At 43.7% G+C, this 12,713-nt stretch overlaps 6 protein-coding genes across 6 annotated transcripts; 4 read left to right on the plus strand and 2 right to left on the minus strand.

Annotated features, from left to right (window-relative positions):
• Positions 1–220: 220 nt before the first annotated feature.
• V1512DRAFT_52751 (uncharacterized protein) lies at positions 221–1,772 on the plus strand. Its single transcript, XM_066918428.1, has 2 exons — positions 221–1,003; positions 1,055–1,772. Exons 1-2 carry the CDS (start codon positions 537–539, stop codon positions 1,572–1,574), a joined length of 987 nt encoding a protein of 328 aa, XP_066769966.1. The 5' UTR covers positions 221–536; the 3' UTR covers positions 1,575–1,772.
• A 158-nt stretch (positions 1,773–1,930) lies between these two features.
• Positions 1,931–2,427, minus strand: V1512DRAFT_211352 (vacuolar protein sorting 55; the record flags this gene model as incomplete). Its single annotated transcript, XM_066913530.1, has 3 exons — positions 1,931–2,123; positions 2,175–2,259; positions 2,310–2,427. The coding sequence occupies 3 exons, from the start codon at positions 2,425–2,427 to the stop codon at positions 1,931–1,933; spliced, it is 396 nt and encodes a 131-aa protein (XP_066769967.1).
• A 228-nt stretch (positions 2,428–2,655) lies between these two features.
• V1512DRAFT_266274 (armadillo-type protein) lies at positions 2,656–4,460 on the plus strand. The gene is made up of 5 exons (XM_066917063.1): positions 2,656–2,727; positions 2,852–3,025; positions 3,075–3,177; positions 3,227–3,353; positions 3,403–4,460. Exons 1-5 carry the CDS (start codon positions 2,698–2,700, stop codon positions 4,289–4,291), a joined length of 1,323 nt encoding a protein of 440 aa, XP_066769968.1. The 5' UTR covers positions 2,656–2,697; the 3' UTR covers positions 4,292–4,460.
• Positions 4,461–4,480: 20 nt separating this feature from the next.
• Positions 4,481–5,813, plus strand: V1512DRAFT_266275 (mitochondrial carrier domain-containing protein). The gene has a single exon (XM_066917064.1). It carries the CDS (start codon positions 4,493–4,495, stop codon positions 5,483–5,485), a length of 993 nt encoding a protein of 330 aa, XP_066769969.1. The 5' UTR covers positions 4,481–4,492; the 3' UTR covers positions 5,486–5,813.
• On the minus strand, positions 5,544–7,441 carry V1512DRAFT_242167 (uncharacterized protein). Its single transcript, XM_066914279.1, has 2 exons — positions 7,266–7,441; positions 5,544–7,213 (listed from the first exon to the last, which is right to left on the minus strand). The coding sequence occupies exons 1-2, from the start codon at positions 7,353–7,355 to the stop codon at positions 5,594–5,596; spliced, it is 1,710 nt and encodes a 569-aa protein (XP_066769970.1). The 5' UTR covers positions 7,356–7,441; the 3' UTR covers positions 5,544–5,593.
• A 466-nt stretch (positions 7,442–7,907) lies between these two features.
• On the plus strand, positions 7,908–12,698 carry V1512DRAFT_266279 (Sec23-binding domain of Sec16-domain-containing protein). Its single transcript, XM_066917065.1, has 3 exons — positions 7,908–10,266; positions 10,314–12,032; positions 12,086–12,698. Exons 1-3 carry the CDS (start codon positions 8,253–8,255, stop codon positions 12,274–12,276), a joined length of 3,924 nt encoding a protein of 1,307 aa, XP_066769971.1. The 5' UTR covers positions 7,908–8,252; the 3' UTR covers positions 12,277–12,698.
• Positions 12,699–12,713: the final 15 nt, after the last annotated feature.

A 12,713-nucleotide genomic window follows, 5' to 3' on the forward strand; every position in this document is an offset into this window, starting at 1 on the left:
TCGTGAGATTGTAAGTATAAATCGCATAAGCGGATAAGTACCCGAAACTTATGAGCACTTGCTACCCCAAACATACCACTAACTTGCTCTCTGAGTTTAGTCTCTCTCTCGCAGTTCACTATGCTTGTTTGACGAGCAGCTTTGAGTGTTGGCTTTGTAAGATTCATATTCCCCAAAATATGACTTGGTACATCAATACATATATAATTCGTATTGTGGGTATCAATGTACTTGAGTTATCCCACATAATTAATTTAGGTGCTATCCCACACGATTTCAACTCTCGGTTTATCTGATGTCACGCACCTATTGCCGGACCATGGGTTAATTGCCGTGTTAAGAAAAGCCGAGCTCTGATTTAAACCAGGCTTAACTTAAGCTAGAAGAGGGGAACAAGACACATCCCACTTCTACTTCTCAACGTAATTGTGATGATCATTCTTATATTACTCCGTTAATACCTCCTCCTTTTCTAACCTGTTTTTTCTTCTTCTTCTGCCATTAACTGTCTGCTCTGTTCTTTACATTCAATAGCAATGACTCTCACGGAAACAACTCCTGCTTTGCCTAAAGGCATCTACACCCCGTCTCCTACGTTCTTTGTGTCAAAGACTGATCCGTCTTATTCGGTTTTCAATCCTCCAATAGATTTTGAGACTCAGCTCAAACACACCCTTTATCTTGCAAAAAATGGCATCAATGGCGTTGTTTTACTTGGTTCAACTGGAGAAGCTGTCCACATTACTCGTCCTGAGCGAAATCAGCTACTGTCGTATATTCGCAAAGGTCTCGATGCTGAAGGCTATACTGACTTCACGATCATTGCTGGTACTGGCACCAATAGTACTGTCGAGACTGTAGATTTGCTTGTTGACGCAAAGGAATGTGGAGTGGAGTATGGGCTAGTTTTGGCTCCGTCGTATTTCGCGTCAGCAGTCACCCAACAAGGTATTATTGCGTGGTACAATGAAGTAGCCAATGCGTCTCCTATCCCAATTATGGTGTAAGTAGTTTGCTTCTGTGATAAAAGTGGTTAGTGTCTAATTTTATCCAGTTACTATTATCCGGGTGTTTCAAACAACATTTACATTGCTCCAAAGACTTTTGAAATTCTTTCTGCCCATCCAAATATCGTTGGAACTAAGCTGTCGCATGGGAATATTTCTCATCATATTCTACTCGCGCAGAACCCGGTTATCAAAGCCAATAACTTCCATGTATTTACAGGGTTGGGTCAACAGCTCCTGCCTATCTTAAATATTGGTGCTCATGGAGCGATTGATGCTCTTTCTGGCATTTTCCCCAAGTCTGTTGTTTATCTATTCAACCTCTCTCTGACCGGCAAGATTAGCGAGGCTCAAAAGGTCCAGTATACTGTCTCCGCTGCGGAGGAGGTTGTCGCCGATCTTGGTACGGTAGGTGTCAAAGAAGGCGTTGCCCGTATTCTTGGTTGGGGTGATAAAGACGGTGCCAGACTTCCACTTATGGGCGGTCTAGACGGTGGTGATGTTACGTGGACCACAAAGTACCAAGACGCGTTTGAAGACATTGCTAAATTAGAAGCAACGCTGTAAACAGTATTCTCGTTTCGTTTCCGACATGTTTTCCAGTTTTCGACTGTTTTTCACGATGCAAATCTACAGAAATAGATAATACAAATGTCATTTCAAAGCAAAACAAATGTATGTAGATTGTGAGTAGGTGCTACATCAAATCATGTGGCAAAATTTAACTCCGTAGAACCATCAATTTCAATTTTCAATATGCATAGAGAGACCAATGGTTGATTGTACTGTATGCTCTAAAAAGCACGTATTGCTGTCCCCCATTACTTGTCTTTATTCAACAGAAAGCCAACCGGCATATGCATACAAACTAGAAGCAGTAAACCACTTGAATATGTCATGTAATAACCAGTAGTGTTTTGCACTCAAAACTCTTCAGTCTCACTGAAGAAAAGCGTGAAAGCAATGATTGTTCCGTACACAAGTAAACCACCAGTGATTGACATAAACATGGCTGGCAATCCAATCACTCTAGAATGGGCCAATGCTACTGGTAAAGCAAGACCAGTCACAACAAAAAATCCAGTAATGTATCTACCAAAGTCCACGACTGCGTTCCTATTGCCGGTTTAGATCGTCATCGTGAATGCCTCCACAACCGTTACATACCCTGATCCTTCGCTCATGAAATCATCATTATGTTGATAACGCTCACAAATAGCATTTGGCAATGGAGCGAGTAAGAAAACACCAACTGTACTTTAATAAGCATTTCATCTGCATAAATTCCAAAGTACTACATACCAACAAGTAGTGGGATCCAATTATTGAACAAGGCACATGACAAAATAATCAACAAAAATCCAGCAGCCAACACTGTTGCCAGAACAATAATTTTGGACAAAGGATTAGCGGACGGCATTGCAATTGATATAAACAAAATAGTAATGGGAGTGAGCTGTTGATGACTGTGGACACTTTACACTGTCTCGATTGTGAATTGCCCTGAGAGTGGCGCTCAAGACCGATGCAAGAATTAAGGTTTGCTATATTCCAGGGTTAGGCGAAGCTTTGCTTAGATGTCAGGCTTAGGGTTTAATATATTCTTTTCTGGTAGGTTGAGCGTTATCTCGTTTGCTCATTGAGAATTGTTGCATCTAGTTAGTACTGAATATTCACCACGAATTCAACAATGGCTACGGAAACTGTTACAATTCAAGAGGTAAGGTTAACCATTTGTGTTTGCTCGGACTACCATTTGTTAATTGAGTGTTCTGCTGTTCTGGAGTGTTCTAAATGGTCTATTGTCTCTTATGGAGAGTGTTAACATGTTCGCTTTACTTTAGGTCCCGTCTCCTGTCAGTGTCATCTTCTCGAACGCATACCTCGATGAAGTAGAGGAACAAACTCGTGCCAATGGTGTTACGTGGACCAGTCTTGTCGGTCCAGATGGGTTGACTGCTGAACAGGCATCTGCTCTTGAAGCAGTTGACCATGTTAAGGTCGAGGCCCTTGCAAAGGTCAGAATACTTGTTGTGATACTTCATAGCTCCAACTCACTTTCTAAAGGATGCTTCTCTTTATGCATTTATTTTCTGCACTGTTTTCACTAAGATCCCCAAGGGAGACGCTGTAAAGTACTCACTTGTTCTTGCTGCAGACCTACTAGTGGGTATGTATTAAAATCTTGAAGGTTTAGTTCTTAAATAACAGATTTCAAGCCTGTGAGAGCTTTGCGGTTACTGCAAACTCACTGCAAGAACTTTTTGATGCATTGTTTAAGCTCTTGGAAAGCGATGATGAGGCTACCGCGCTTTTGACAGCCAAGGTCATTCTTCTTTTGGTCATGTTAGTCGTCAATTCAGGGTGCTTTTTCAACTTAACTAACCCATTGTAGTGCCACTGACTCCCCTTCGACAATCACCGTTCAGAAATTGCTTGAATTCACCTGTAAGCTTTCAGTATCTGAAGACTATGGTCTGAAGGATCTTGCTGCTCAGTCATACGGTGCTATTCTTGCCGTCAAATGCACTCGCCCTCTCTTCTGGACTAAGATCACAACTTACGGGCCCCCATTGCTAGAGATTTTGAAGGCTGGCCGGGGCGGTCTTCAACTTCAGTATTACACAATTTTGGTCTTCTGGCTGCTTGCATTTGAGCTTGGACCGGCTGAGGAACTTAACAAGAAGTGCGACATTATTCCAATTGTTCTGGATATCATGAAGACTGCAATCAAGGAAAAAATTATTCGAGTCAGCGTCTCACTATTCTATAACCTCGTCACTATTGCACCAGAAGAAAACGTCCCTGCTCTTCTTGTCGTCTCCGGACTGCCTGTCATTAAAAGCATGTCGCAACGAAAATGGACTGATTCGGAGCTTGAGTCTGACCTTGTAACTTTGACTAGCACATTACAAGAAGCACATGACCTGATGTCGACTTTTGATGAGTATCTATCTGAGCTTACTTCTGGCCGTCTAAGATGGTCCCCTGCTCACAAATCAATTGATTTCTGGAAGCGAAATATTGACCAATTTAAGGAGGATGATTGGAAGCTTCTCAAGGAGCTGGCCAAAATTGTGTCTACCTCTGACGATAATCTTGTCTTGTCAGTGGCCAGCAATGACATTGCCGCCATCATTACTGAACTTCCTGAAGGACTTAGAGTTTTGACTAAGATGGGCACCAAGACTAAGATTATGGAGATGATGGCTCACCCAGATCCTGATGTCAAGTACCAGGCTTTGAGAGCAACTCAAGTGTTTGTTGCTCGTGCATTTGCTTAAGTTCGGTGAAAGTTGTATGTAAAGAGATATCGTTCTGATAGACAGGCTCAGGCGCAAGTGCAAAAAGTCTAGTTAATAATAATAGTATTACCAGTTTTTGGGTTATTTTGTTGTCAAGTAGTTTTTGTTCTATTTTTTTGTACAATCTAGTTGTAAATCTTGTCGTGAAGTCAAACTCAAACTATGTAATCAGCAACTAACATGTCGTCAACACCATTGACAACTGCAAGTAATAAGCAGTCGTCGGTCTCTAAATCCAGACAGATTGTTTCTGGATTTGTATCTGGGTTTTCATCATCTATACTGCTTCAGCCACTGGATCTATTAAAGACTAGAGTTCAGCAGTCATCGACTTCCACTTTAAGTGCATCATGGAACGAGTTGCTTACACCTTCACAAACTGTAGTACCAGATGATTTCTTACATCTTGTACGGCGATTATGGCGAGGAACTTTGCCTTCCGTGCTTAGGACTTCACTGGGATCAGGTTTATACTTTTATACTTTGCATTCAATGCGATCTTACGTTCATGACCATGACAAATCATTATCGACTTTAGATTCAGCAACCTCAGTTCGTTCATCTGTTTTACCAAAAATCCAGGGTTATGCAAACTTTCTAAGTGGTGGCCTGGCGCGTGGATTTGTGGGGTTTATCATGATGCCATTTACAGTTCTCAAGGTACGGTATGAGTCTAGTGTAGCACAGAACGCAACACTCTGGCAAACTGCTAGGCTTATATACAGCTCTCATGGAGTGCGAGGGTTCTTCTATGGGTTTGGTGTTACATTCGTTCGTGATACTCCCTATGCAGGTATCTATGTTTTCTTGTATGAGTTAGCGAAAGACTGGATCCCAATCATTCTCTTGCCCAGAAACAATAATGATGTACTGGACGAGTCTCGGTTGCTGTCTCCGTCTATGTCGATTCTTGTGAATGCATTGAGCTCGACTGTTGCTGCTACAGCTGCTGTTGCAGCGACAAATCCGTTTGACGCGGTCAAAACCAGAATGCAGCTGTTTCCAACAAAGTATGGAACAAGAATGTGGACCGCCTTTGGACGACTAGTGCGAGAGGACAGCGGTGCAAGATGTTTGTTTGACGGACTAGGCCTCCGTATTGTAAGAAAGGGACTTAGTTCCGGCATTGCCTGGTGTGTCTATGAAGAGATGGTACGACAAAGCCAGGTTTAAAGTAAGATTACTGTTTTGTTGTCATGTCATTTAATGGGCGTTTGTCATGGAATTTTATGGGCGTTGCATCAAATAATTGTCAATTATCTATACACAGAATTATGAGGCTTATATCAATTTTGTACGTTCGGATTTCAATAAGTATGCAACCCTGGCTGCAACCTCTTCAGGAGTACAGGTCTCAACCTTACCTGTTCGTCTTGACTCTACATGAACTTCACCTGACTGTAAGAATTGGTTGCCAATCACCACACTGACTGGGAAGCCAAGAAACTTTGCGTCGCCTAATTTCCAAGCAAAGCTTTTGTCTCTATCATCAACCACTACCTCGCATCCAATTTCTCGCAAACTCGTAAATATCTTGACAGCCAAGTTATCGATCTTGTCCGAGTTGGGCTTTGGGACAATGACGACCTCATACGGACAAACTGATACTGGCCAAACAAGTCCCTTCTGGTCTCTAGTAACTTCAGTGATTGCACTAATAATTCGGGACATGCCAATTCCAAAACAACCCATCTCCATAAACTTTCTACTACCGTCTTTGTCAGTGAATGTTGCTTTCAGTGGTTCCGAATATTTTTTTCCCAAATAGAAAGTGTGGCCAACTTCGATTGCTCGTTCCTCATCTAGTACATCTTCGCAAACGGGGCAAAGCTCTCGAGGGTGTGACTTTAATGCAACTTCGACACATGGAAAGCGAACCGTTGTGATGTTCCCAATATTGACCGTGACAGGAAGATCAGGTAGCGAGGCTTGTTCCGGGACACGCTCATCGTACACCCGTATAATTCGTTGGAGCATTGGGTCAACGTCTTTCGTGAATGCCGTAACTGGGTCTTTAATTGATGAGTCATATGTCGGGATTTCTTTTTTGATTATGTTGTAATTGACTACTCTGTCTGGAGGATGATACATGACGAGTAGTATACCATCCTTAGTTAACCCATATGTAACTGCAACGCTATCGGCGTCGGGTGCGTGGTCATGAGACGGATAAGATACAGCTACCTCATTGTTGGCCGTATACCCGCAAGATCCGCATACAACTAATGTATCCTCTCCGGCAGAGCTGACATAATGATACTCATGGGAAAGATCTCCGCCAATGCTACCTGAATCTGCTTCCGATATAACATACTTGACTCCGATCGAGTCAAAAATAGACTTATATGCTGCACGAATATCTTTATATGTTTCAAGTGCAGATTCAGTTGTACTGTCAAAACTGTATAAATCTAACATCAAAAACTCCCTTCCACGAAGCATTCCTCCGCGTGGCCTCCTTTCGTCTCTGTACTTTCTTCCAATTTGATATAATCTAAGCGGCAGTTGTTTAAATGAAGACACATCTTTGGCTACTAAAGAGGTGATCTCTTCTTCGTGAGTTGGAGCCAGCAAAAATTCAGACTCGCTGGAATCCTTCAATTTATATAATTCGGAATTTTCGTATCGGCCAGTTGCTTTCCATGCGGTCGGTGTAAGCAATGAAGGCAGCGAAACTTCAGACGCACCAGCATAGTACATGTTTCTGTGTATGATTGCTGCTAATTTTCGCTGAACCAAAGCTCCTAATGGCAGTAGCGAGAACACACCAGCCGATGATTTTCGGATGAATCCGGCTCTAGCGAGCAAATCCGTAGTTGATTCTCGTTCTCCTGATGCAGCCGCCTTATTACCAGATGGCAAAAACAATTTTGACAATTTTGAAGGCGTAACCTGTGAATTCTATACAGTGTAAATACTTAAATATCATAACGCAGCCCAACCGGCGGTATACCTTCAGTGAACGAGTCCACGACTTTGGACAAGAGACACTGGTCTGAATATAACTTGAATTTCTAGTTTTAGCTGTATATAACCTAAACATGACTGTCTAGTTCCGGTTGAGTCTGATTGACAGCAAAGAGAGTCAGCTTGTTGGCTGCTGACTCGTTATAACTATAGTCAATTGAGCTCAGATTTTCGCGGGGAAGCAGCAGCACGAAATGCAGTATTTAAGTACTACTGCTTTTGATTACCATTATTTTATGTCTACAGGATATACTAGTAGAGTTCAATTACTACTAAGATACTCAATAGTAACTACTAGTCTATATATATTCAGACTTATCCGAGTGTTAATTCAAGATATATTTTGTTCTGATGGCGATTTGTAGTTCGAATATAGAAGAAAGAAACTTTACCCCTATGTCCATAGATTATACAGCTTATGTCATAATTGAAGATGAGTTAATATTGTAACACCCCATCCATGCAGAAACAGCTCCGCTTAACATGTTAGTTAACAATGTAAGCAATAAGGGTTTGTACAGATAACAATGCGCTAGGGTTTCAGGATTAGGGCGTTTTAGAGCATGCGAGCTAAAATGCGCAAAGGTTTAGGGTTATACGTGCGGCTTAACATAACATCATAACATCAGTTAACAGCGAAAAGCGAAGTGAACACGTCCTTAAGTAATTTATGTAACCGATTTTGAGATAAAAAAAGACATTTATAGACGATTAAGGGTTAGGAAAGCTTACGGGTTAAGGCATACATCATTACACTATGACTGAACAAGTAGACGACGCCTTTTTTTCTACAATTGCCATGAAGTCAGATGCCGTGACACCAGACGCTCCAGAGAAGGAAGTTGAGCTGGAAAAGGCAGACGACGACTTTTTTGCTACAATTGCCATGAAGTCAGATGCCGTGACCCCAGACGCTCCAGAGAAGGAAGATGAGCTGGAAAAAGCAGACGACGACTTTTTTGCTACAATTGCCATGAAGTCAGATGCCGTGACACCAGACGCCCCAGAGAATGAAGTCGAGCCAGAGGTTGAGCCTACCGTAGCTGAACCTGTATTCGACTTTTTGTTGGAAGACAATGATTTTCTGCCAGACGATGAAGAGAATTTAGAACAAACTGAAGCTGTTCCTACTACAACATTTGAACAAGATACAGGCTACATTCCATCCGCACCTGCGTCTGCATATAGTGCCACGTCTTATTCATATTCAGTTCCTCCAGTAGTAACACCGGTTCCGGTTTCAAAGCCAAAGTCATTTTTTGAGGATTTGCCAATACCTGTCAATCCTAGAATTGCTCGTCGGATCGACCAGTTTGAGCATAATGCTGTTGTTAAAAACGAACATGTATTTCCAATGCCAGGATCATCACAATACGCTCCTCCAACCGTATACAACGCGCCTTTCAATGTTGCGCCACCCACGCAAGCTACCACTACATATGTTCAACCTGTCAATCCGTATGCACCAACAACAGATACTTCGATTTCATATACAAGTGCTTCTGCGGCAAATGTTTATGTGCCAACACCCTCGAATTATGGATATACGGCTGCTCCCGTGGCATCACCGCTATCAAATGTTCCGGTCCAGAACCGCCCTTCTATAGCGACTTCACAATCGTTTCATCGAGATACAGGGTCAAATGCATATGACCCGCCATTCATCCCACCACCTTTCACTCTGCCACAACGTTCTTCCAGCGCCTATTCCCCGCAGACGACTCAAATGGTTCAAACGCCGCCGATTGCCGTGTCGCCGCCGGCGAATGTCGCAAGACCTGCTCAACTTTTTCCGCACCAGAGCCATTTGCGCCAATCATCTGCAGATTACTCTCCTGCTATAGTAACTAGCGCATCGTCACAGACGCAGAATGCATATTTCCCGTCAGCTTCACAAATGCACAGTCAAGAATTGGTTGATCGAGTGAAGTCATACTCGCCATCTGTCAACCTAGCACATACAGGGTATGAACCACTACCATCACCAAATGTACAGGTCATGCAAGCAGATTCGCCAGCAAGCTCAAATGCTTATCTTGAAGTACCGCCAGGACAAGAGCATCAGTCATTGCATCAAGCGCCTCCAGTAGTGACTTACGAAAGATTGTTTTCTTCTCCGCCAACATCTGTAGTCAGTTCTCACAGTGTCGCTCCATCTCCAAAACCATCAAAGTCGTCAGTGCCTCTGCCACACCCAGTCTTTTCATGGAGCGGCACTGGTAAAATTGTTACAATATTTCCGACCGTTAACCACAATCTGGGATACTCTGCCACTGGACTAGATTTTGTCAATTCGAGGATTAGAGTGCATAAAGCAAAAGATGTGATTACCGGCTCGTCTATAGATATTAATTTGACGAAGTTCCCTGGACCGGTTTATTCGCCCGGCGCAAAGGGTGCGAACAAGTCAAAAAAGAAAGAGGTGTTGAAATGGATGGAAGAAAAAATTCAGATGCTAGAAAGAGAAATATACGAGACGATAGGAGCTGAAGCCAAGTTGATGGCTGAAGACAAAATTGCTCTTTGGAAATGCACGAAGCTTGTTCTGGAAAACGACGGCGATATTGGAATTAGCTCAGAGACTGCTAAGCAAGTGAGGTTGGCTCTTATCCCCGAGCATGCCTCTAGTGTGTCAGACGGAGAGACGACAAACTTTACCAGTGCTGGAGAGTTATATAGTATGCACATGAGAACTGCAAGTTCTGTGTTTAATGGTGCTATTGGCTCCATTGACGAGAAAAAGTCGAGCAGTTTGGCAAAGATTCGCTTTGCGTTGCTAATAGGTGACACCGAGGGGGCTCTTACATGTGCATTGGACAGCAATTTATGGGCTCATGCTTTACTGATCTCAAGTACCATTAGCAAGGATCGATTTAAAGAAGCCGCAAAGGAATTTGTGAGAGCTGAAATTACATCATCATCTATCCCAGACTCCAGTAGTCTAGCTGTCGTTTACCAGGTATTTGCTGGATGTGGCGCGGAATCTGGTAAGCAAATTTATGGTTTTTTTTGTGTTGTACTAAAGTCTTTGTAGTTGATTCATTGATACCTCCAGGTGCCTCAGGACCTATAGTTCCCGCTAATCAGGTTTCTCATCAATCTCCGCCCACGCCGACGCAGCTTACAAAATGGAGAGAAACTCTAGCCATGATCCTTTCAAATCGGTCTCCTAACGATGTGTATGCTATATTCAGTCTAGGAAATTTGTTGGCCAGCTATGGCTACACCTCTGGAGCTCATACATGTTACCTGTTTGCACAGTCTCAGGCTGTTTTTGGTGCAGCTGACGACACAACAGCATGTTATACCCTTCTTAGCGGCGACTATAACCGGAATCCCTTTGCATCTAGTAAGGACATGGATTCTATTGTATTGAGTGAGATTTATGAGCTGGCAATATCTCTGAGACCCACTTCTGGCCAGAGCACTGTCTTTCCTCATTTGCAGCTGTTTAAGTACCAGCACGCGTTAATATTGGCTGAAAACGGATTTGTTGCGGAAGCGCGAAAATACTGTGAACATATTTCAAGTGCCATCAAAGCTACTCCCAGAACAAGTTTTGTGTATAATGCTACATTTATCGACGACATGCGCGATTTGGCGCAGCGACTTTCAGAATCGCCGTCGACTGAGTCGAAGTGGTTAGGAGGCATGCTTGGAAAACCATCACTCGGAAATGTATGGGGAAACTTTGACAAAAAGCTTGCTCAGTTTGTTGCTGGCGATGACGACAATGCATCGCAGGCCGAACACTCTGACGGCGATAGTCGATTCAAGAAACTTGGAAGTAGTCCTGGAATATCACGACAACACTCAAATGCGGATATTTCGGGAATGTATGGCTTGCAGCAACCTGTGCATCAGTACAGTGCATCGGGAGACTACTCGTACTCATCTAGTGCCGGTAGCAACAACATTTACAATCCGCGGGCCTATGGGTCGTCTCCGTCTTCTGCGCGAACATCTATGTATAATCCGCAGCCAGACATGCTGATCAACTCGAACGGAGTAAATCGATATGCTCGCGATCAAACTTCGTCACCGAACGTTTATGGGTCTAGCCAAAATGGCTCTTATGCACTTCCTCGTGATCATACGGCTTCAGCAATGACCCCGACTTCCAATCCATATGCGCCTGCGAGCGAAACGTCTTACCAGTCATCTGCTAATGCCGCTTACGCTCCCGTTAGGGCTCGGACTGTGTCACCATACGCGGCAAGTGGGAATGCGATTGACATACCGCAGCTCGAGTATCAATCGCTGGATGTTTACGCGCCTGCTGGTTCAAATGGACCTTTAAATGACGGATATGGTCATCAAGGATGGGGAGGGTACAATGCACCTCAAGCTGAACCTGTGAACGACTCGTATTCCCCGCCAATAGCGTCTGTCGAACAAGCAATGCCTGGGCCGCGAAGTCTTCAAGAGAACTATGGTATCAACGATGAGCAGCCACGGTATGGCTACACGCCTTATGATACACCTCCTTATGAAGCAGACGATGAAGGCGATCGGTCGACCAAGGTTGTAGAAGAAGATAACATTATGAGCTCGTATGCACGACCCGATCCAGAAGTTGAACCGGCTGTGTACGGCCAGCCGTCCGATAATCCTGAAAATTACAGTGACAAAGATGATTTGGGTCTTGGAAACAACGCTTTAAAGAAGAGAGTTCCAGCAAACGAGGGCTCGTCTGCGCAACAGGCTGAGACCGAAAGACCGGAAAGTGAAGATAAGAGTTCTAGTTTCAAAGGTATGAATTGTCAGGATGGTCATGCAGAGCTAAGTGTAGCTAATTCTTTATAGAAGGACAACCTGCAAAAGGCTGGTTTTCTTGGATGCACCGTGGAACCGCTAAAGAAGCCGAACCCAAAGCAATCAGGGCAAAACTAGGCGAAGGCATGCAGATGGTTTATGATAAAGATCTTAAGAAGTGGATCAATCCAAAGGTAAGTTTACATGTTTGTAAAAATTGGTCTTATTTAATTGAAATTTAGGATCCGGAGTCAAGCAAGGCGGCAGCTCCACCTCCGCCTCCGCCAAAGAGTCGAGTCGTCACGCCGGCGACGTCGACTGCGTCAACACCAACACCAACGCCGAAGCCGCCTACTTCAGACGACTTGCCTCCATCAATTAGTGTACTTCGTCCTTCACGGTCGGTGCCTCCAGGAGGTCCTGTTATAGACAGCTCATCATCGGCGCCACCGACTCCACTAGGTGGTATGCCACTTACAGGTATGCCAGAACCGGCTTCTGGCACACGAACGATGAAGAAACGACCGCGATATATTCCACCGCCGCCACTATAAGTGTCTAGCTAAGTATCTTTTTGGTGAAAGTGTTCATTGCGAATGACCGCATCGCGATTTATCAATTTTTAGTATTATAATACAACTCCATGCATCGATCATAGCAAAAACACCGTATGAATAAG

This window comes from Lipomyces arxii (assembly GCF_038497795.1).
Source record: "Lipomyces arxii strain Phaff 12-163 unplaced genomic scaffold V1512scaffold_18, whole genome shotgun sequence".
NCBI lineage: Eukaryota > Fungi > Ascomycota > Lipomycetes > Lipomycetales > Lipomycetaceae > Lipomyces > Lipomyces arxii.